Source organism: Rhinolophus hipposideros (assembly GCF_964194185.1).
Source record: "Rhinolophus hipposideros genome assembly, chromosome: 2".
In the NCBI taxonomy this organism is placed as follows: domain Eukaryota; kingdom Metazoa; phylum Chordata; class Mammalia; order Chiroptera; family Rhinolophidae; genus Rhinolophus; species Rhinolophus hipposideros.
Genome location: NC_138048.1, coordinates 91,844,352 through 91,870,517, shown reverse-complemented (window position 1 = coordinate 91,870,517; position 26,166 = coordinate 91,844,352). Strand labels below are relative to the sequence as shown.

Sequence of the window (26,166 nt, the reverse complement as noted above, 5' to 3'; positions counted from 1 at the left end):
TTAACTTTACAATTTAAGGGACTAGAAAAAGAACTGATTAAACTCAAAGCTAACAGAATGAAGGAAGTAAACATTAGAACAGAGATAAATGAACTAGAGATTAGTAAAACAACAGATAAAATCAATGAAACCAAAAGTTGGTTCCTGAAAAAGATATAAAATAAAATAAAATCCTTTAGTTGTATGGACGAAGAAAAAAAGAGAAGAAAAGAGAAGACTCACATTACTAAAATCAGAAACAAAAGTGGGGACTCCCATTAGTACCAATTCTCAAAAAAAAATAATAAATAAGCAATTATATATAAGTAAGCAATATGATCAAGTCTGTGTCTACCAATTGGATAACCTAGATGAAATGGACAAATTCCTAGAAATACAAAAATTATCAAGACTAAATCATGAAGTAATAGAAAATCTGATTAGACCTGAAACTACTAAGGAGACTGATCAGTAATAAAAAATATCCTAACAAAGAAAAGCCCTGGACTCAGTGGCCGCCCTGTAAATTTTATCAAACATTTAAAGAACACCTAATACGAACCCTTCTCAAAATGTTCTTAAAAACTTAAGAGGGAACATGTCCTAACTCATTCTGTGGACATATTAACCTGATACTAAAACCAGACAAAGGCACTTCCAAAACAAAACAAAAACAAACACAAAAACTAACCGCCAATAGTTTTTGTGAACTGTGTTGCAAATATCTTTAACAAAATACTAGCAAACCAAATTTAGCAGCACATTAAGGATTATAAACCATAAGCAAGAACAATCCTCAAATGCAAGGATGTTTCAGCATGCAAAAATTAATCAATACAATATACACTGCAATTATAGAATTACACAATTACAAAGGGGAAAAACACACATATAATCAACGGATTTAATGCAGAAAAAGCATTTGACAAAATTTACACACCCTTTCAGAAGAAAATCACTCAAAAAACTAGGTATTGAAAGATACAACCTCAACAAAATAAAGGCTATATATCTTGGTCCCTTGAACACTACTGGGGGGTTAGGGGCACCTCCAACATCCGCAGATTCCAAAATGTGGGTCCAAAACAGTAAAGATTTAAAAGATAGTGTGCATAGGTGGACCCACACAGTTCGTACACGTGTTGTTCAGGATAAACTTATTAAAAACATGCAGTGTATCCTACTCAGGGGTGAAGACTGATTTTTTACTCTAGAATCAGGACAAGGCAAGGATACTTGCTTTCACTGCTTCAACTTAAAGTACGGAAGTTCTAGCCAGCACGATTAGGAAAGAAAAAAATAATAAAATTGATACAAATTAGAAAGGAAGAATTAAAATTAACTCTGTTAACAGATTACATAATCTCATACGTAGAAAACCCTAATGATTCCACACACACAGAAAAAGCTTTTACAACTGGAAAAAAAAAAAAAAGAACTAATATAAGGGGATACAAAGTTGACACACAAAAATCATTTGTACTTCTATGCATTAACAATGACCAATTTGGAAAGGAAAATTCACAAACTATTCCACTTTCATAACATCAAAGAGAATAAAATACTTAGGAACCAACCAAGAAAGGGACAGACTTGTACGATGAAAATTGTAAAACACTGCAGAAATCAAAGGGGACAGAAGTAAGTGGAAGCACACTCATGTTCATAGGTTGCACCCTAAGTGACCCGCAGATACAACACAATCTTCGTCAAACTTCCAATTTATAAGAGTTTCCCATGCATCTGGAGAGAGATAATATTCATAGTAAGCCTAGGTAAATACAAATAATGATACCTGCGTAAAGACAAAGCCTGCTGCAACCTGCTTACATTGTAATATCTTTTCTATTTATTAAGACATTTGAATACTTGATGTTTGCTATCAAACCATAGGTGTCTTCTCCTAAAAAACTTGATTTTTTTTTTAAAAAGCTGCTTACATTTCGATGATTGAATAGGCTGACACTTATATTGAGCCAGGCCATTTAGTATACCAAAATTTTAAGGCCGTCTAAACATGAGATCTTTTTCCACCTGAGTTTTCACTTAATTTATTAATTAGTTTCCCATCTTTATTGAGTTAAAATGAAATAAAACTGTATAAATTTAAAATGTACAGCATGATTTGATGTACACATATGTTGTGAAATAATCACCTTTGAACATGGTTTTTAACCTCGGATCACAAAAGTTTAGCTTTAATGAGATGGATACATTTTGAGAAAGTGAAAAACTCAATTTTTTTTTTTTGTTTTAAATTTCAAAGCTGTATGACATGTGTTACTATTTATTAGCTGTACCATACATAAAGTGGGGGCAATGACACCTTGACAAATTAAATTATATCTCAAAGCCACCATAAATAATAATAAAAGCAAATGTAGGAAATAGCTGATGGAATGTGGGATTGAAAAAAAATACTGATTTCATTTACCTGGTTTAAACTAATAGGCAGAAAATTGAAGAAAATAAAATCCCACTGTGTAAACACACACATACAAACACACACACAGTTCAACATGAAAGATCAGAAAGGTTTAGTGTTTGACACAAAAGTAGTCACTAGATGTTTAGTGTATGAAAATTTAATGTCACTATATAATGTTGTGATTAATACAGCAAATATATGATTTCTGTGCACACATGTGTGTGCACTTGTGTGTGTGTGTGTGTGTGTGTGTTTATAAAAAAGGTATATGGTCTTATTTTTACACAATGAGATCAACAAGTTTCTATAATGTGTTCTTAGGAAACCTAGGCACAACAAATCGTAACTTACCTTTATCATACCATGTAAGAATTTAAAAAGAACATCCCATGCATGCTGAATTGTCAAAGACCTTTATATTGTGAGAATCAAAACATTCTACCAAAAGAGAAAATCTAACAATAAGCATACCTTTATGTCCGAAAACAAATTAATGCATACAAAGAGCAGAAAAACAAATGTTAATATTTGAAAACACTAGTGAAAACTGGGGATTTCAAAAACAGCACAGAAATATTCAATTGATTTAGAAAAAGAAAACAAAATTTATATAATGCAATACTATACACGGTGTTCACCACCTTTACTAACCACATAACAAACCACCTTTTGTAACACCAGATTTTTGTTTCATATAATGAAGGAACATTTGATAAAGGTTCTCCCCTAGATATGAGGGCCCCTTTTAGTAATGCAGTGCTTGAAAATAACCTCACCTAAACTGCTTAAAAAAAATTCCTTATGAGACTTGCAATGACTTCCCATGGCTTTAACAATAACACGCTAAGTCCTCTCCGAGGTCTACAAGGTCCCTATTGATTTGGCCCTGGCTATTTCCCTTTCCTGGCTTCGTTGAACCCTGCCCTCTGGACATGACATCCCATCAGGATGGTCTCCTTACAGACCTTTGCCTTGGCCAGCCTTCCCCAGATTTTGTGTAATCACTCTCTCACTCATTCACGGCTCTGCTCACATGTCACCTCATCACAGAGTACTGCCCTTACCAATCTTTTTAAAATTGCCCCCCAATCCCACCTCTAGTCATAGTCCATCTTCTTGCTCTGCTTTATTTTTCATATATATATATTTTTTTCTCCATATACACATTTTTCCATATATACACTTTTTCCATATATACATATACATTATATATCCCTTCTCATAAATATATATGTGTGTGTGTGTGTGTATATATATATATATATATATATATATATATATATATATATATATATATGAGAAGGGATAAATAATCTGCCCCAGTCACAAGGGATGAAATAACTACAAAGCCACTTCATAAGATGAAGTAAAAGATGAGGCACATCACTAAAACTATAGTTTGCATCAAGAAATAGAGAATACAGGACAAATATCTGCAGGATTAAGTGAGAACCACTAGTCAAGGACGGGAGTTAAAAACAGAGGATATAGGACAAATGGCCCCGGCAACAGATGTGGAGCTAAAACAATGTTACCCTGACAGATCACATGCCATGAGCCCCAAATACAAAGCTCTTGCAGTGTGTCCCTGTGTCACAACAATACCGACTCATAGGGATGAAAACCTCTGGCAAAACATTCCAATTTGAAACAGCTTTACAGAGCACACTCATTTTCCTGAGACGTGAGAAACATCCATTGAAAAGTCTCTGTTACCAAACTGCACAGGCTTGTTCTATCACCTAAGGAGATCTTTCCTAATGTCACCTGAGCCAGTAACAACAGCCTGTGTCAAACACTGGCTGCTGCCTTTTGATCTGAAGGGTGGGGAAAGAGGCAGGGGTAACTAAGCCTGCTTCTAAACTGCGATTTCCATTTTCTTAAGAGTCTGCTTATGTCTAGGCTTAAAATTCCAAAATATACTACGATAAAATTAAAAAGAAAATCTTGGTAGGTGGAATGAAGGTTTATTCTCATACAACAGAGTTAGGTTTTTACAGAACTAATTATCTAACATTAGTTCCCAGAAAAGTTTGTGGAATTTCTTTCTGGAAACACCAGAAAGAAGAAAACAATCAATTTGCTTAGATTGCTTTAGTTAATTTAGCTTGCACATGGTGATAATTTACAGATTTTGGAAATAGTTAACATATAATTTTATTTGAGTATAAACAAACTTACTAGTTAAAAACCCATTCATTTATCTCAGGTGATAAATGGGACATGGGCTCTCAGACGTGCAACAACATGGAGAGATGGGACGCGTATCTTAATATTTATATCATGAGATGGGAAGCTGGCAAGTACTAGTATAACTGATATTTACTATAGAGTTTCTAAGAAATGTAAAATATTTCTACCAAAAATAATAAAATGAAGCTTATATTTATATTGTGCATTAAAGAATGAATTAAAAAAAATACTGGGAGGAGTAACATATACTCGGGTATGACCATGACAAAGTGCAATGCATGTTTGGTGAAGTGAGTGAAATGTCTTTGATGTGTTATTTAGGGGAACATCATGAGACCAGGGAGAAAAGAAAGTCTAGGGTATTAAGACACACTCACACACACAGACACTCACACACACATGCAAGATCACATAATACACACATATATGTATTATAGATACACTTAGTTTTGTCAACCATTTATTAACTGGATTATTTGAATCATAGTTTATATCACTTGATTAGAGAAATGGAAATATTTCCATTGCCTTTATGCACCCTAATGGCTTATTTTTCACACATCCCAAAATATGAGAGTCCTATTTTAGATATCACTACCATGCACAATAGTGATTTTTAAAAAGAGCAGTGGCAAAATCAAAGCAGCACATTATAAGTTTAAAATGTTAATCAGACCTTGATAAGTAGAAAGAAGAGAAACCCATGAGATAGCGACAGCAAGAAAAAGCAAGAACATTATCTCCTGGTCCACACATAATGCAAAAGAGATGAGAACCAGAGTGGTTCTAGTCTCCAAAACCATTTTATTTCTGATCGCGATAGCCCGTGGTGTTCCCCTTTACCCCACAGGATGCATTATTGAAGAAGGCATTAGAACGTTCCCAATGAATGAATACTGAGCCATGTACAGTATAAAGGAAAAGCTAATACTCTTCCTTAAACTTTTATATATAATACAAAAAATAAATAATGTTCATAATAAAATTCGATAATCAAAAATGACATAATGTTTAATAGAGTGAAAGGTGTTGGGCATGATTTCATACATATTAGAGGTGTAATAGTTAAATAGATCTTCCAAAATTTCCTATCAGTTAAATTCACTATCAACATAGCCACGATGGTCAGCCCATTTCTTCTTCAGTGGAATTAAGAATTTATCATCTATACTCTAGCAAAGATCGTATTTACCCTGAATATTGCAGTGTCCAGAAGAGTGTCTGTTTGAGCAATGAGATGGGCTCTACTTTTTTTTTAAGTTTCTGGGAACTATGAATATTTTCATCATCCTTGAATTAAATTCCTATAAAGCACTCATGAAATATTCATGTTTCTTTTCTCACTACTCACATAACATCTTTCCTGTATAAATTAATTCCATTTCCTTACCCCATTTATTTCTCTAATACAAAAAAATACAGATGCACAGAAAAGCTCATTAATTTTATTGAAAATTAAATATATATATATAAAACTTTTCTTTATTGTTATAGCAGAGACCAGTCTGAGTGCAGAATTATATATGAATTTGTGTCCTCCTCTTGATATAATGCGTGTAAGCTTCCAGTAGACAAGTCATTTTATTTAAGATTTATTTCAGTCAATTTTTCTCTTAGCTTAGTTCCCTGTATACTCTGATCTACACAGGTTAAACTCATTAAGATTTCAATTATATATAAATTTCTAATTTAGCTCTGGTTCTTTTTATGGGCACAATGAAAACCATCCAAGATATTCTTGTTTTCAGTTTCAGCATATAAAACTCTTTCCACTACATGCAAATTAGAACAAATGTCCTTTCACTGAAAACGTGGAATTAGTGCGTATTACTTTTCTCCCCTTTCTTTGATATTCACAAGTTTATTACACTAGTATTTAACATAGAATATTTTTATAGTCAATTTCTCTTTTTACCATGTGAAATATAGCCATTTTGAAATGATAGCCATTTTTCTTCAGGCACATTTATGCTGGAAAACGTGTAATTATAAAAAAAAAATCTCTATAGAAAAATTTTAAAAGGCATTGGAACTTTTTTTTTTAATTTATAGTAGTTTAGAACTAACTCGAAACAATGACTGTTTTTAACTGTTTCTAAAATAGTGAAATATAATAATATAATAGAAATCAAGTTTGACCCAGGCAACTCTAAATAACATGGATTAAAAGAAACATTGGAATAAAAGCTTTATAGTGTAATTTGAAATGATGTTACAATAACTTTTAGCTCTTAGGAAACTACACGGAAACTACAGATCTGCCTATGAAACAACCATTTATATTACAATAGAAAAGGGCTATGCCTCATTGGTTACTTAAAAATGAAAGAAACAAAAAATTCCTTTAGACTCATTTCATCAAAAGTGGTAGCTGAAGAAGCTTGTTGAGAACTGATATATCTTAGCATTTTTAACATAGGTTCATGTCACTGAGTCCACATGAATCGATTACTCATTGTTTTTTTTAAAAAAATACCTAATATATTATAAAACAAAATAAAATTTATAGTATTATGAGTTTTAAGGACACAGAAATATACCCACAAAGATAAGGGGAAAAGAAAGAAAAGAATTTCCTTTTTATAGTTAAAAAGAACCAAAATGTGTGTAGTTTGGGGAGGAGAGGGGAGACAGAAAGACTTCAAAGCATAATCATATCATGTATCTGCAGGGACAACTTCTGAGGTGCATTTCCAAAAACAAACAAGCAAACAAATAAATACAACAAAGCTTTTAAGTAACATAAAAACATATCAATGATTTCTTCCATTATTTTGAATGGCACCATAGAAAATTCCCCACAAAGTTAAGAAAGTCACAATTTAGGTAACATTATTACATGGCAAAATGTCTTTGAACAAATATGTATGTGGGCTTACTTTAACTTTGGTTAAATTATGATGCTCATTCTTATTGTTTTCACTCTGTATTTTAAATAATCACTTGCCTTCTTTCTAAAAAACCAAAAAAAAATTATACTCAACAATCATCATAAAAGAAACATTTATAGGCAATGACTTTAATAAAATATTTTCACTGACAATTATTTACTTTTTTTTGAGTTTTATAATTCAGATTAAAAGAAGGCCAATTCTGTATATTTTAATTACAAAAACTAATTCACAATTTAATAGAAAGATATCTACCTGATTATATACTCTGTTTATAGACAGAACTTGGTACATATGCAATATGTTCTTCACATATCAATGAAGATTTCAAGAATTGTTGAATAAACTGAAATCTATTGTATAATTAGTGGATTTTTGAATAATAAAATTTTCAAGTGAATATAAAATAGTATATTCCCCAGTAAATATTTGGTTATATTGAATTATATTGTGGATTATAATAGATTATCTTACACAATGTAAAAATATCTACCAATAGGCAGAGATGCCATATTGAATAATTTCAACTGGCACCACTCGCATCATTATCTATGTAAACAGCTGTTCTTGTAGTTGAATATTATACAATATATGCAACACTATACTGTGTACATTGAATAACCTTTTTTATTCTGGGTCTTATTAGGAAAAACTGTCAGGTTTTGAAGCTTCAATTTATATTTTAAATGTTCACTAAGTGAGCACATGAAACTAGCCAGTTTCTGAGATACATGTAAATTTTTTTCCTCACAAACCATACAACACACCAGGGAATATAGCTCATTATAAGTACTGATCATTACTCAGTAAGAAACATTGATACACTCATTTTGCTAAAATTGTATTTGCCAATATGGCAGTTATTCATGTATTAACAAATTAATTAAATTTAATATGGTCTGTGTTTTAAAAATAAAAGCCAAAATATAAAAATACAATATTACATTGAAAATAATAAATGACTGTATTCAAAGATGAGATGCCAAGGAGAGGTAAAATGATTAGACCTTCAGAATTAAGGAAAGTCTCAGGAATTTAAGAATATGGGAACTAAAAACTGATGATCATTACACATTTGAATATTTGTACTCTCATGTCCTCTTCTCAGATTTAAGGGAAAAAGTATTCTTCTCTCTCATCTCTACACAAGATGAAAGGTCTTTTATCTAGATAAATTGGATGAAAGAAGTTTTAGACTTCTTTCATGAGATTCTAACATGAGGACATGTGGAGTCGATGTGCTGGATAAAAAAATGTGGGAATTATTTGACACCATCTGACACAAGCTGTTTTCCCACACAGCCCTGGTAGCCAGGTATGTTGACAGTAACTGAACAGCCTCGAAAAGATAGCTACAAAGAGTTGAGATTTCATGGACTTTTGTTGATGGGGATGTCAGAAACCCATCTGTTCACAAGAAAAAAAAAATAGGTCTTATTTAATTTTTTTCTCCAAAAGATGCATTAGAGCTGATTGTCCGGCTTGGTCTTATTTTTGGGGAAACAGGGTAATGCAAAATAACCCTTTGTAGGCCATATCCAAGCCTGATGCTCTAAAAACATGTTTGTGTCGGGGGTGGGGGTGGAGGGTGGATGGGAGAGCATCATGAAAAACTAAATCATGGAAGAAACTAGGTCTTGGAACAGTGGTGTTGGTAGGAAACCCTGTACATATAATGAATGCGTTGTTGATGTGCAACCCTTACTGTAAATATAAAAGATAGCAAGCTTGCAGTTTTGGAGTTCAAGCCAGGGAGATTTTTGATTCTAAGAGGACTGCTGACGCCACTGAGTTTAGGGAACCTCTTTAGGGACAATAGAGAGGACTACGGAGTGGCAATTCTTTAGTTGCAGCAAAATGCTTGTCACTATTTGATCTAGTAATCTTCATTCTCTTCCAATTTAGCTGCGATTCACAATTAGTTTGCTGACTTATCAGGTACTGGCATATATTTTATGAGTCCAAATCTGTATTTCAAAAAAATCTTGGTTAAAAAAAAAAAACTCATTGAATGCTACTTCTTCACAAAACTGAAAATAACTTTCTCCACCATATACATTGATTTTTCCTTCAGATTTTAATTAAAATAAAAATTTTAGTAAAATAAAAACCAGGATAAAAACTTTGTAATTGTATGCAGTAATAAGGCATGTACATAACTTCAATTACATTGTTTACAAACTAAGTCCTATAATGCTAAACTTACCATTGATTGATTAAAATAGACATACTGCAATTAAATCCTATAAAACCACATGTAAGGTTTAGGGGAGGTATGTAATGAAAGGACATTAAAAATCCAACCGTATAGCTATTTCCAAATGTAGTCAGTTTTTATATTCTTTGATACGCGAAAATCTTAAACAGTAAAAATTTCCAATGAAAGTTTCATTTAAAAAATGCTGTTATTTTCAAATAAAAACTCTCTCTTTACTTTCAGAAACAAAGAGAAATTCTACTATACTCTCAGACTGGAATAAAGCAGAGCATATAATAATTTTGATTGAGATTAAGAGGACTTATTTCTATGTGGGATTTGAAAGAAATAAATTATGCTATTTGAGAGAAGTATTTTATACTCTGTTAAAATAATTTGATATTTCAAAATATGAATTTTTAATTTTTAATTTCAAAGACAAAATAAAAGAGTAGCTGTTTTGCAAGATGGTTTTCTTTTCATTTGTGCCAAATGAGGTGTCTAGAACATGCTTACAAAGTGTTAAATGATATGGTAATGAATGTGTCATGTAACCCACCCAACCAAAAAGCCCTGCTACACTGGGATACATGATTTTCACTCAAAATTATGTCGGAATGACTCACATTATATAGTCAAATAGTTTAAGTTGCTTATATCTGATTTACTCACAGTTCTCCATAGTTGGAAAATTAGTTTGTGTCGTATCAATGGTTGGGATAATCAGTAAGGCCTTTAGCTGAACCTTAAAGAATATAATAATAGGACCAGGCCTAAATGGCACCCTAAACCCAGGACCAGGTGCAGTGTGAGCAGGTGAAATTCACAGAGAATTAATTAATGAGTTATTTAGAATCAAAATCTACTAACAAGAGAAATGTTATGCTAAAATTTTCTAGCTAAATGACATTGCAATCAAGCAAAAGCTGCTATTTATTTCTAAGTGGTGATATCAGCAATTAGAAGTATGTACATGAATAGTATACAATAAATTATAGATATTTATAAATAAGGAAAAGTAACTGAACATCAACTAAACTCATGTAAATTACAATAAATAAAGTTACTTTGTGGGCAAAAAATAGTAGTAGCTGAAATGTTTATGACCAAATGCACCTGCTTTTTCATAGATGAATCTAAATCTATCTTCTAACAAATGCCTTAAAGGAAACGAGTATAATTATGTTTATAAAAATCTCCTAAGCTTTAAGATGAATGATTAGCACAAACTATAAAATAAAGGCAAAAAACAAGCATTTATTAACTGTTCAGAAATATACATGTGCTTTAAAATATGTCTTTAAATTTTCAGTAATAGGGTCATCAACATAGCCAGAAAAATAAGTATTCTAAGTACATTTACAAATTACACAAGCCATTTCAAAAATGTTTTTAAATGCATATATGATCTCACAGAAAAGGCAAACTCTGAAACTTCAAAAGCAAAGTGGATGAGGACACCTGAAGCTGGAAGAGGGGACATGTAATTGTTTTCCATCAATTATTCCAGTCCTGTTGTAAAAATTACTGCTACTCAGACAACAGAGTGCTTCTGCACAGATCTTTGATACAGAAGATGGGGTTTGGATTTCCTCACTGGGGAAAGATGATGCTGGGACTTCTGAAAGGAGGTAGGAATCTCAAAGTTTTTAGAAGGAAGTACGTGTAAGCTAGAAACACACACACACACACACACACACACACACACACACACACACGGAAGACCCCTGGCATCTAAACCTTTTCTGGCTTGAAGCCCACTCCTGCCTGTCCATGGGACAGGTACTGAGATGTCAGTCCCACAGGAAACACAGGTGGCAGGGACAGCCCAGAGAGAACTACAGAACCAGAAAAATAAGTGGTATTTGATTCCTTTACTCTTTACAAAAGAATATATAATTCATGCCACCTCCCCAGTTTCAACTCCCCAATATAGGGTCCAGCTGTCATGACAGTCAAAGAAATGTAAGTGCTAAATTGAATTTTATACATTTTAAGTTGTGCAGGAGTCAACTGAATGTATTTGTACTTGAAAATGATCATAAATCTACAGTGTCCCTCAAAGATGTTATATAACTGAAAGGGGGAATCAAAAAGAAGGGGTAAAGGCAGTAATTGGATTTAAAAAATCAAGTTTGTACGACAGTGAGTTGAGATCATGCAATGGTTTGGTTACAAGAGTATAACCCGATTTAAGGTACACATTAACATATCTATGAACAAAGATCAAACCATGGAAATAGGGAAAAAAACAATTATTGGAGTTAGGAGGTATGACAAATAAATTCACAAACTTATTGAAACAATGTTGCTAACCTTTTTTTTTTTTATATCAGAGGTTTTATTCATTATGAATTTGCCCCAACTGGACAAACAGTTAACCAAGTTTACTATTTGGAAGTGCTGAAAAGGCTGCGTGGACAAGTTAGACGACCTGAACTTTTCGCCAACAATTCATGGCTCTTGCATCATGACAATGTACCAGCTCACACGGCACTGTCTGTGAGGGAGTTTTTAGACAGTAAACAAGTAACTGTATTGGAACACCCTCCCTACTCACCTGATCTGGCCCCCAATGACTTCTTTCTTTACCCGAAGATAAAGGAAATATTGAAAGGCAGACATTTTGATGACATTCAGGACATCAAGGGTAATACAATGATATCTCTGATGACCATTCCAGAAAAGGAGTTCCAAAATTGCTTTGAAGGGTGGACTAGGTGCTGGTGTCGGTGCATAGCTTCCCAAGGGGAGTATTTCGAAGGTGACAGTAGTGATATTCAGCAATGTGGTATGTAGCACTTTTTATAGGATGAGTTAGCAAACTTAATTGTCAGAACTCATATTTTCTCATGTAGTCTTAAGAAAGTTACAGCCACAGAACTTGGAGTCCTTTGGTCACATTGGCAAGCTTTAAGCTGTCCGAGTCATAGGGCATTCAATATCTCATTCATGGAATTTCTATAATGTTTCAGCTTCATATTACTTTCCTTCATGCTTGTGCTTGAGTACCCACTTTATTCTACATGAACCAAAATATTCATTTTCTCTTTCTGTCTCTTACCTTCTGCCCTCTCTTTTGTTCTCTCTGTTTAAAACTAATGTTATTCCTTCATCTAGGATAATGATTTACTTTTCCAGAGGCCTAAAACTCACATTCTTTTTGGGTACTATCTTCATAAATCTCCCCTCCTGAATTAAACAGCATGTGCATAAATAACATTAACTATAAAAAATCTCTAAATATTAAAGAAATGATAAGAGCTGACCTGTTTGAGGACATTATCTGAAGCCTGTGCTAAATAAACTAATGATTGATTGATTGATGATATTATATTTCTAATGTTTCTATCTAAAAGTTGTAGTTACTCTCAGTAAAAACAGAACAAGCACAGGCTAACACAGGTGAAACTAGAATTACTTTACCTGTGTTGTGTCCACTGACCACTAGGGTAATTCTTCACAGGTAAGCTCACACCTCTTATGGAACACTTATACCAAGGTCAAGACAGCGCCAAGCAGACAAGGCACACTACGGAGCAATAATTGTCTTACTATCTTACGCTACATTTTTAGCTCACTCAATGCAGTACTACATCCTAAACAACAGAGTCCAACTCTGGTAATTTATTATTATTTCCTACATTAGTATCTTTTTATCTTGGGGGGAAAATCACATTTTACGACATGATGAAATTCTACATATGTGAAAGGAAGTGCTGTAACTTGTTCTCAGAGATTATCATGCTAAGCAAAATGAGTCAGACAGAAAAAGTTGAGTAACATATGATTTTGCTCATATGGGATATAAAAGTGAACGCAAAAATGAACAAGACAAACAAAGAAATCAAATCTCATAGACACAGACAACATTTTGGTGGTTACGATAAGGCTATGGGGGAGGGGAGGTGATACAAGAGGGAAAAAGGGGATCAACTATAGGTGACTGAAAGAGAACTGACTGGGTGGCGAACACACAGTGCAATATACAAATGATGTATTATAGAAATGTATATTTGAAGCATATATATAATTTTACTAACCAATGTCTCCCCAATAAATTTAATTAAAAAAAAAAAGATTTAGCTAGTTTTATTACTCTAAAAGCTATGATTGGTAGTAAAAATTTGAGCTTTCAAAGCACAATTTTGAAATTAATTTTAGTACTCAGATGACTGTTTATTGATGGTATCATGAATACATATATAAGACGTCTGCATGTTATAGTATGGCTTTCCATACTACTAATGGAAGAAATATTATTAATAAATTAAACACACTCACACTTCAGAATATTCCACCATGAAACTTACAATGTAAGCAACTGTTTTACCACCATGAAAATTTTAAATACCTTTTTTTCCCCTTCTAGAATTGAACTTTGGTGATTTTGCAAAACTTGTCCATCTTTATTTAAGATGCAAACTTTTCAACTTTTTATTAAAGTTCTTCTCAAGAAGAACAGGGCAGTGGAAATGTCTTCCCAACCCAATCATATTAAAAGAAAAAAAATTACATGTTGAAGGAAAATAAAAAGCTAACCACACAGGTATATATTTAAGATCAGCTTGAATGAATCAACACACTTTGGAATCGTGGACTCACTTTGAACTCCATGGGAGCGTATGATTTTCCAAGTCTCTGACGCCACTTCTTTGACATCCACTTGATAGTGATGGATAGGCACACCTCCATGGGAATCCGGCTTGTTGAAAGATATCTTGGCTGTGGTCTGTGACAGTTCTATAATCTTCACTCCATAAGGGCTGGATGGCACATCTACAAAAGAACAAAAAGAAAGGAAATATAACCCAGGTCATGTAGATGGCCATTACGAAAACTTATGGTATTCTGAGAATTAGAAATAAAGGAACATTGCTGCCTATACAATGAACATTTTTGAGTCACAAATCTTGCATAAACCACTTAATGATTTCGATAAATTACCAGACAAGACAGTATATACTAGTCAGTCTTTACTATCATAGCAAATAACTAGTAAAACATTTTATATCAAATTTCATTTATTGAGGGGATAATTTTCCTTTTGTCCTTTCTATACAATATAAGCATTTTGATTACATTCAAGGAAAACAAGCTTGTGAGGGAGAGGAATGAGAGGGAATGCCAGCATAATTAAAACAATAAGAAACAAAGTTTTTACTGAATCATTAGCATAGATAATTATCTTTTGTGAAAATGTGAGATTCGTTTTCTTTTTGTTCATTAAAATTGTATCAATAATTTTGGGACACATGTTTAGAGAAAATGTCATTATGAACTAAATGAAACTGCAAACTATTTGTTTTAATTTTATTTATGTATTATTTAATGTTAATTAGTTGGGATATTTCAGTTTTAATCCCTGTATTTAAGAAACAACTATAGTCATTCTTATGTATGTTTTTGTGTCAATCAATTGCTGACATTATTTCAAGCTCAATAAGGTATCTTGAATGGAAACGTATTTGCGTTTCTAGTATACAAACTTTATTAAAAAAATGATCTGAAAGGTCAAAGCAGCAAAAGGAGAAAATAAGAGATTTTAAAAGTCTCAATGAGGACATTAATGAAACTTCTACTCCAGAAACATGATGAATTAGAAGCATATTAAACATTAAAGTATCTCTCTCAATCTCTCTCTGTTTCTCAATCTCTCTTTGTTTTCAGTATCACATTGGAAATATCATAACGTTTGGAAATTTACATAGAATTCAGAAATCAGTAGAAGGCTGATATTCGGAAGGACAGAAATGGAAGTTAGGCAAGATCATTAGAGCAAAGATGTGTCATTAGAGACCAAGGCTAAGATCACCTACATCCTCATGCTCCCAATTTCTATGCACAGATGTGAAAGTTGCACAGTAAAGAAGACTGATAGGAAAATAAAAATGATTCATTTAAAATATGGAGTTGGAGGAGAGCTCTATAAATAACCTGGACCACCAGAAAGATAAGCAAGTGGGTCCAAGAGCAAATTAAGCCTGAAACATCACTGGAGACAAAAATGACAAACCGAAGCTGTCCTACTTGGGGCATATCATGAGAAGGCAGGGTTCTCTAGAAAAGACAAAATTGCTGCGGTGAGGGGAAAGAAGGCATCAAGGAAAGAGGAAGCCTAAATACGAGATGGACTGACTCCATAAAAGAAGCATAAGCAGGAGTCCATAGGAGCTGAACGGGGCTACTGAGGACAGGACAATGTGGACGTCACTCATTGGTACAGTTGCCAGGAGTCAGAGATGACTCAACAGCCCATAAAACACATTATATTATATAAATATACCAATAAATATGCTATTTTATCTCCAGAATTAACTTTACACACAAAAAATAAAAATATATAAATTTGATTGAAAATAATGCAGTAAAATAAATTTCCTTTCAGACACAATCAAACATTCATATAAAAGTTCAACGACTGTCAAAGGTGCCATAGTTGCTAGAGTTAAGAGAGCACTGATAAATCACATAAAAATATGCCTATATAAATAGTACTCGGCAAGGGCCAGAAGGCCAGGTTTATGGCCTTTGGATGTGAATGTTGTAAAGAAATGCAGCAGCGTATATTTCAGCTCTAATTAGTAACAGTAAATTATTTGGAGATCTCATGAAGTACATTATGTTATAAATACAGAGGTTGGGAAATAAATGTGTAGAATACTGATGCATTCCAAAGCCATCTTGCTATTAAAATATTACCTATTAAAATATTACCTGGAAATACAAATTTTAAATTATCAAAATCATCTATTTAAGCTGTCATACATAAGCTTTATGATTTTCATGTTTCTTTAATCCCTAGGTTATAACTGTGGTTTATTTTTATCTAAAGTTTGCAGAAGAGGAAAGCATGCGCGCGCGCGTTCACACACACAAACACACACACACACACACACACACACACACACACTGATTGTTTTTAATTAAACTGCCAATTCTTTACCCCTGAGTACAGCTCAATGCTGAGTGACTCTCTGACATCAGCTATGTCTAAGTTGTACTTCCCAGCAATGACGATTTTCAGTTGGATGATACATTTCAAAATGAAAGGTGCTAGGCAATGGGGGGGGGGTGAGGAGAAGTTGTGATTCCTCTTGGGTTCCCTCCTTTGACCCTGGGATATGTACATGGTCCTTGGTGTTTATCTGTCTGCAGAGGTGCACGCCACTGGCTAAGCTGGACATCCTGACCTGGTACACCTCCAGAAAATAAGAATATGCTCAGTCCTCAGGAATATATGATGAGTTACATATTTCAGCAATTAAAGATATACAAAAATATGGAACATATCCAAGTGACTAGTGTCTAGTATATGTAAAACTATTGTATCAAATTCTTCTCTCCACTCTCTCAAATGTTTTATCATTATATACATCCTTGATTTTACCTTTCATATACATCATAATTAGTCACAAAGTTATTTTCATCTTTCCCGTATCATCATTCTTGGATCCATCTCTCCTTCCTGTTCCCACTGTTAACTCCCAAGCCCAGACCCTGTCTGCCTCTGCCTGCAATGCCATTTGTGGCTCTAGGTTTCCTTGTCTATTGCACATCCCATCAAATTTCAATCCATATGATGTGTAAATGCAAAATCAATCTTTCTAAAGCACCACTCTAATCACGTCACTTCCCTGAGTGGGGTATTCAGCAGCTTTCTCTTCTTTACAACATCAAACTTAGACTTTTCACTCTGGCTTTCAAGATCCTGAATTATCTAACCTCACTGGATGTATGCAAACAGATGATATTGAAAAAGACTATAAAACACAACCCGATGTTTCACACGGGGCTTGTTGTTATTAAATTTCATACACCGTGCTCCTATCATTGTTAGCATATATTTCTAAACTTCTTCATAGCACCTTCCATCTCAATAATTAATGAATGCCACACATCATTGAATGAATAAATAGAACCATTCTGAAAACATGTTCTCTTCATTGACTTTTTCTTTTCATCTCCACTAGTACCAGTATCGAGTTGGATGAACAGCCTGGACATGTACCATCAGAATATAAGGCTTCAACGTCTAATCTTGCTCCTTTTGTCAACTGCAACATTGCATGAGTCCCTTTATCTTTTCAGCCATCGGCATTTTTCTGTCTAAAGTGGAGATTAGAATAATATCCACCTCTTGGATTGCTCTGAGTATCAAGAATTATAGAACACTTAAAACAAACCCTGAAATATACTAAGCGCTTAGTAAATGTTAGTTATTACAGTTTTTGCTAATCTCCCTGCTACCATCCTCCTTCAATTACATAATTTTGTAGCCATTTACATATATCAATATTTTAGTCAAATAGTAGGTAATAGATAATAATATTGAGGTTCAGCTTAGAAATGTATATACATCATAGGAATAATGTCTGGAGTTGCATGACCCTGTACAAATTAAATTCATTCGGTATCAATTTCTTCATAAGCCAAATGGTGACAATAATACCGACATTAAAGTTGCTGTTGTGAGGTTAAGTTGATGGATATAGAGCACTGGGCATTCACAAATATTTTTCTCACTTATTCTTCCTTTAAACAGGCTGTCAGTGTATAAATAATGTTGATAAACATTTTTGGCATTTATACATATGCCTGAAGTTATAAGCTGATCAAAGTATTTATGTGAAAACATAGAAAAAAAGTCTGCCTTGATGATTATTTTAGCTTGTAAGAGGTAGGGCAACAATGGAAGAGGTTCCTCTTCTGACTTTAATTCTGATAAAATAAAAGACTATAATTAAAGAGAAATTAAGTCAAGTGGAAATACAGGTAGTCCCATAAAAATGGAAAAGGGTAATAATTAGAAATACACATAGATGTCTGGAAATAGATTCAAAATAGTACATTCAACGCTATATTCCTCTGTTTATCAAAAAAAAAAATCCCAAAATGAAGATACACTCTATAAAGCAAAATTCTGAAACTATATGCCCAAAGATAGGTAGGAAGCTACAAAAGGAAGGAAGCTAATCAATATTAATGGGCAAAGGAGGTCTCGGATCAATACATTTCTAAATAACATTTCCAAAATGAAGATGGTTCATGGAATTACAAAACAGCATTTCCTTAGGCTTCACAATAAAGTGGGAGTATAATGTGTTTAAGGCAACAAGCAACCAAAAGTTGTATACGTGTCTGTGTGCGTGTGTGTGTTTTAGCTCTCTACACTCTCTACCTCAAATGCATTCTCAATTCCCAGCAAATAAATAGACCTCAATATCAAAAGTGAAAATAGAATTGATCAAGCAAGTTAATTCAGATTGTACCCTGTCATTGGATAGACCTATCCTGGACGTCTGCCCTCCTCTTTTCAAAAGCTACATAAGTAACCCCTCTACCTTTAAATGGCATTTCTTTTACTTTTTCCTTCTCCAGACATGGCATCATCAACTAGCTCTTCTCTTCCCTTTTCTTCTCTTTCAGACATTTAGGCTTATTTTGTCTGTCTTATTATCATAAACTCTAACAATGTCTCAAATGACAAACTTCTTTCAGTCCTACTCTCTTCACAGGCAACAAACTCTGCTTTTGTTTAACTGTCCCACTGTTTGTACAGATCATTCCTAATTTCTACCCCAATGACATCTTTACTTCTGTGAATTTGGTTTCCTGAAACGCTGGGAAGCTGGCAACCAAGGTGTGGTTCAGAATCACTGAGGCAGATGAGGGCGCGGTATTGTTAAACTAAGACTCAACCTACCTTTAATGGAAGTATTGATACATAAGTGAGTATTCTTTCAGAATGTTGTTTTCAACCCTATCCTGGACATTTTCTGTTTTTCACTTCACATCAATTTCTGTCATCTTAGTAACTCCCCTTTCTCTTAAGGAGTCAAGTGCTAAAATATTCATTTCCCAGACTCACTGGCTACTATGGTTGTAAGTGCCACGGAGGCACTTAGGATGTGAGACACATGAAAGCAGTTTAGAATGCTGAGGAAATGTGAATACCATTCCTACCTTTCTGAGAAAGTGCAAGTGGACAAAACCTGCAGATGTGAATGATGGCAGCAGCTCTATAGCATAGTCACACGGGTTTTGCTACTAGGTGGCTATGATGTCAACAGAGAGGCAGCGGGGCAGCAGGTATCCCTGACCTCGGGTCAGCAGTTGTAGTTTTGACCTTGGACATCACTTGTGGTATTTTGTGACCTTGAAGTCAGAAGACTAGTGGCTGTCTCTTGATTTTCCTCTGCCTTTCCAGTGCTTTTATAACCACCCAACACTCTATATTAAATTCTTTTCTACTTTTTTTCTTCATCAGTCTCCATTTGGTAAATGTCTGAAGTATTAAAGGACGTGTCACATAAAGGATTGAACTTCCTAGATTTGGCAAGACCCTAATACAGAGTGTCATTATCAACTTCGTGCATCTCAGGGACGATGCTGAGATGGGTTCCATCTACTTTTGCTCTGAGTGGCCACCTTGTTTTCAATAAGATATTATATATATTTTTCCTGTGTCAATTGTGAGCTAATCTAACATTATAGCCAATCTGCAACACATCTCAAATTCTATATATTCATTCTCATTTCATTACCGATCTTGTTTTTTCCAATTGCCAAATTCAAATAATTATTCTATTGATCTTTGCACAACATTTGATCACATATGTTTCATATGCTATCCTCACAAGTAGTTATACTAACTCTCTGAATAATTATTTTAAATTTTATTGGTTCAACTAATTTAAAGTCTATCAATTAAATTACCCCAGGAACCTGTCCTTGATTATACTTTTACTTTTATTACTCTCCATTGAAGCACTCATTTGTTCCTGAGGTATCAATGGGAATTATTTCCTCAGACATACTCACATCTTGACTCTTATTGCAAGTCATGGATTACCACATCCCCTTATTAATTGGACATATCAACTAGGATCCATAAGCAAATCATATAAAACACACTGATACTTTATATATCCAATAATTCCTCTAAATCTACTATGAGCCAGACAATTTTCTATGTTCTAAAGTAAACATGAGACAACGATTACTCCTTTTATGGAAGTTATATTCTAATTATATAAAAGTAATTATAATACATACATTATTTATTATAAATACTGTGGTCAAAAATAGTTCAGGGAAGAAAAGACAGTTTAGGCGAAATTGGGAAGGAGATTTGGAATGTTGCAATTTTAAATTGGGAGGACGAGAATATCTCTGACCAACAAAGTAGTATTTGACCCAGAACTTAAAGGAGAAAAAAAAAAGACTCATATGAAAATGCTAGGGAGAGAAAATAGTCTGTACAAATATGAGCTGTACTGTGGGTGTTTAAAGAAGGGGGGCAATCTGTCAAGAGCAGCATGACCAAGGTAGGGGCAAAGAGATGGAGTTCAGTGAGAGCCAGTGGGTGCAGGATGGGGGGGGAACCCTGTGAAGCCTGATAGGCCTTTATAATCAGTATGGCTTCATCTCTGAACCAAACAGTAGGCCATTAGAATGCTGTGGGCAGAAGATTATTATGCTTTAACTGTTGTTTTAAGAATAAGAAGTCCTCCTCATTTTTTTTATTTAAATTACACGCTAGAGGGGCGTAAGCCAAAGCAGAAAAAAACAGTTTAGGAATTTATGCAACAATCCATATTAAAATCAAACCAAAACAAAACAAAAACAGAAACAACTGGAATATAGAACATCATTTAATGAGGACAATGAAGCTCTGGAAATAGCTTTCTGGTAGAGTCAACAGGAATTGTGAGTCTGAGTAAACAAGTAGATTCAAGTATGACCGAGTTTCTTGACCTAAACAACTGGAAAGAGACAGGTGCCACGTACTGATATAGGAAAGAATGCCAACGGAAGACATATAAAGGTGAATATAGGAGATTATATTCAGATACCTAGACCTCGGAACATTTGTATTGCATACAGAACATCTAAGTAGAGAGAGAAGTAAGCAGTTGGATATAAAGCGTAGCATTCAGGAAAAAAGATCAAAGCTGAAGATATATTTTGAAGTTCTTAGAGTATAGGTGGTACTTAACTCCGTAAGAATTTAAAAGAATACCGGGGTGTGAGTGTATATAAAACAAAAAAGAGAGATTCAAAAACTGAGGCACAATGGCTTTTAAACAGTCAGAGAGATGTGGAGCAACTAGCAAAAGCAACCAAGAAGGAGGGTCAATGAGGTAAGAGGAAAACAAGACGAACACAGTGATTTGCTGGGTGATTTAGGGGCTATGGAGATGATTCAAGCGAAAGAAGTAATCAGCTGTGTGATATTCTGTTGCTAGATCAAGAATTATGAGCTTTGAGAATTGACCACTGGATTGAGCATGAAAAGTTCAATTGTAGATACCTCGACGATAACAGGTTTTACAAAGCAGTGGAGGTGACTGCAATAGTTAGTGACAGAATGAGAAGAAAGAAATTAGATACAGTAAATATAGTCAGTTCTTTGGTGAAGAATATTTACTAGAGGAGGTAAGCGGGTACAGAAATGATGCAATAGCCAGAAGGATTTATAAGGTCAAGATGATTTTCTGAAATTATTTTACAATGTAGCAAGAAACAAAAAATAAAACAAACAAACAATAAAACACACAACGTTTAAAAATGTAACTTTTACATTGATACTCATGCCAAAAGACCTGCAACCCATTTGCATGGATTGGAGTGTTATAATTCTATGGATTGACAAGAATATCGTTATATTTAAAAAAAGTAATATTTGACCAAGGACTTAGAGTAGAAAAAAAAAACAATTCATATGAAAATACTACGCAAAGAAAAGAGTGAATACAAAGATGAGATATGCTTTGAGTGTTTAAAGAGGGGGGTGGGGGTAATCTGTGGAGAGAGCCCCATTCTGAAACAGTGGAGGTTGTTTGAGAAGACTGAGCTTACATTTATATATATTTTGGGCTATTTAGAAAAACATGAAAATTGGCTAAGTTGAAATCAATCTCTACAATGTCACCAAGGTAGCTATTCATGACAAACTGATCATGTTTCTTTATAACTGAAAACTCCACACTTCCCTTGTTGTATACATGCTATAACAGAATGTAGAAATGATGAAATGTTTTTAAGGAGATCTATAATTTGATCTCTCATTACGTTTCTAGTCATATCACCAACACGAATCGCTTCAGCACAATATTGCCCTCCAGTCCTCCATAAAATGCCTCACTTCTTTATCACCCACCTTTTTTTCACAGCATGGTACTTTTGTACAGTTACACGGATTCTTTCCATCTCTCCTTTTCTTCTTCACTGGACCTGTTTCTACTCATTTTTTCAGACTCAACTCAAAAATTGATACCTGTTTGAAGCTTTCCCCAAGAATTCCGATTGCAATTCCATTGTGTGTCCCCAGACATTTGATTCACAGTTCTACTGCAACCCTTTTCTTTTGTACTCTTATTTGTAAAGATCAGGTGCCATGTATTATTCATCTTCAGATTTCCAAGATCTAGAACAGTGTCTGGCACCTACTAGAAACTTATTATGTTTCTATAGAATGCATGATGACAGATTATTAGGAATTGATGAAATAATGGATTCCTTAAAAACAATATGCAGCTTTCTAATTTCTTTTTGTTTTTTCTCCCCGAGGAGCATAGGAATTAGAGAATTAAGGGGATGCCATAGTTTTTGAAGACACACAAAAGTTTGTCTCATAGTTTCTGAAAAAGGAAGCAGACATAATTTTTTCCAAAATAGATAATAAAATGAATCATGTAAAAGAAAGCTGGCTTTATATTCAGTTGAAGAAAGTGCATTTCCAAATGCACTAAGTTTAACCTGCTTTCGAATTTCATGGAACAAAGGTCTGGATAAAATGCAGTCTGGATACAAGACAAGTAGATGGAGTATAATTCCATGTCTACAGAATTCTGTTCAATTGACCCAGCTTAACCTGTGACCAGGTCTATATTCTCAAAACTGACTTGTATAGGCTTATCCATGACTTAGGTGAAAATACAGATGACTGCTTCGTGATATTTGTGAATTAAATCAATCTTGGAAAGAGAGCTAAAACATTGGATTTGACAGGGTCTTAGTAGGTTAAAAAGATGAGCCAAAACTGACAAGATGAGATTAAATGAGCTAAATACAGAGTCCTGAACCGAGGTTAAAATAAAAGAAAAAAATCAATGGCAAAGCATAGCACAGGAGACCTCACCAGCAGTTTTTGTGAAAAACATGTAAGACAAGACACCAGAAGAAAAATAAAATTGGTAAAATTAATTGGGATTTTGTATTCTTTAATAGATATATTGCATTCAACATAAGCGAGGTCATTATCCCGTCACCCACTTTTACTATTCATTGATCTACAATGTGTAGATCCATGCATAAAGAGACATCAGCAAACTGACTTCTCTCCAAAAGCAAAGTCACCCAAATGAACTATAAATTGGCCATAGTAGCTAACGCTGTTGAGTACATGCGATGTGCTTATCTTGTGTTTTCTCTGTCCCACTTTACGGATCAGCAATTATTAGTAGGAGCCCTGGTTAACTTTAGTGAAGTATGATATTTGGAAACTCAAATCCGGCTGCCAGGATTTGAGCTAAAAAATAGCTCTTTGCTATTGGGGTGCTGCAGCTCCCAAGTCCTCTCAGTGGATAGAGATAGCTCAGAAATTGTTTTCTAAGTAATATTCTCAACAAAAGGAAGCCCTTGTTAAATATCTGAAAACACACACACACACACACACACACACACACACACACACACACACACACACCTGCCTAGGCCAAAACACCCCACTCTGGACCACGGAAGTTCCCATTCACTCCATTCATTCTACTCAGGGTCTGACACACCACATCAGGCTGCTGTGCCTTACCCCACCCACACGCAGGTGCCTGCCTTGCTTGGATGTAAAACTTATTTATGCAGATGGGAAGAAAGGAAAGAGGGGAGGAGGGAGAGAGGAAGGAAGGAAGGAAGGAAGGAAGGAAGGAAGGAAGGAAGGAAGGAAGGAAGGAAGGAAGGAAGGAAGGAAGGAAGGAAAGAAGGAAAGGAAAGAAGGAAGGAAGGAAAGAAGCAGGAAGAGAAAGGAGGGAGGGATTCAGGGAGGGAGGGAGAGGGAGGTAGGGATGAAGAAAAGGATGGTAGGAAAGAAGGAAGAAAAGAGTGAAGGAGGAAGGGAGGTAGACAGGAAAGAAAGAGGGAGCGAGAGAGGTTAGGAAGGAAGGGAAGAAGATTTTTGAAGAAAAGGAAGTTAAAAAGGTAGCTTTTTCCTATATTTTTACTGAATGTGTAGCACATAATTTCATGCTAAAGTCTGGCTGTTTTAATTTATTGCCCTTTGGAAGCAAAGTAATTTCTTACAGTGTAAAATACCATATGTCAAATGAACTTGAGCTTTTCCTAGTTCAAACAGGTGAATACAATATTGAGCTCTGATATTAACATATATTTTGAAATATTACATTTATGTACAATATGTCTGTTGTACTTTTTAAAAAATCACATTACACTTTCAGTGTTCAGATTCTATAGGAATGACTAAATTTTATAAGCATTGAAGGGCTCTCATCAAAAGAATCATATCTATAAATGTTGATATTTAAATGTATGTTTCCTATCTAAGTCTTGGTGTCTAACACATTTTTGTATCTTCATAACAATTCAAATTGAATCTACCTTTTTCTGAAACATATTTTAGCCTGTATTTGCCACATTTTTTAATATTAGCAGAATTATAGTGTTCAAAAATATTTCCAATAACATTCTAACTCTTAGTTTGAAGGCACATTTTCTATTTTTAAATTATGATTAGAGAGAAACCCACTTATTTCATATCTTTATTAGAAAAATAAATATCAGATATTTTATTTCTCTAATCATTTATTTCATTTTTTATTAAATGTATTGGGGTGATATTGGTTAGTAAAATTACATAGGTTTCAAGCGTACGATTCTATAACACATCATCTATATATTGCATTATATGTTCACCCCCCAGAGTCAGTTCTCCTTCCGTCACCATATATTTGATCCCCTTTTCCCTCTTGTCCCACCATCCTCCTTCCTTAGTGGTCCCCTTTGGTAACCACTAAACTGTTGTCTGCGTCTATGAGCTTTTGTTTGTTTGTCTTGTTTATTTGTTGCTTTCAGGTCTCTATCCCACGTATGAGTGAAATCATATGGTTCTCGACTCTTCTGACTTACTCAAATATACTTTTCAATGGAAAGTACCACAGTAAGTAATGCAAATTATCAACGTACACAGGCATTACATTTTCCCAGAGAATTTACTGTTTAAAGAGAGACTGTTTAAATCTCATCAATATAATGTTCTATTTTTTTCACGTTTTTTTCTAGAATTACAAATTTAAAAACTACTAAATTAAATTTTGGTCGTTTATCAAGTTTACTTAAATAAATAGAAAACTGCACCATTTATATAAAAATGTAACATGTCATGGTAAACCAGTATTAATATAATGTTATACATATGCATATATTGATTATATAACTAATCATTATTTATAAAAAGTTCA

At 34.1% G+C, this 26,166-nt stretch overlaps 1 protein-coding gene across 2 annotated transcripts in view; it reads right to left on the bottom strand.

The window, feature by feature from the left end:
• NCAM2 (neural cell adhesion molecule 2) overlaps positions 1-26,166 on the bottom strand; it is a 459,814-nt gene that overhangs the window by 58,440 nt on the left and 375,208 nt on the right. For both annotated transcript variants that reach the window (XM_081065129.1, XM_081065130.1), the window contains exon 12: positions 14,294-14,467. In XM_081065129.1, the coding sequence (XP_080921255.1) occupies positions 14,294-14,467 (174 nt within the window). The remainder of the gene's footprint in view (positions 1-14,293; positions 14,468-26,166) is intronic.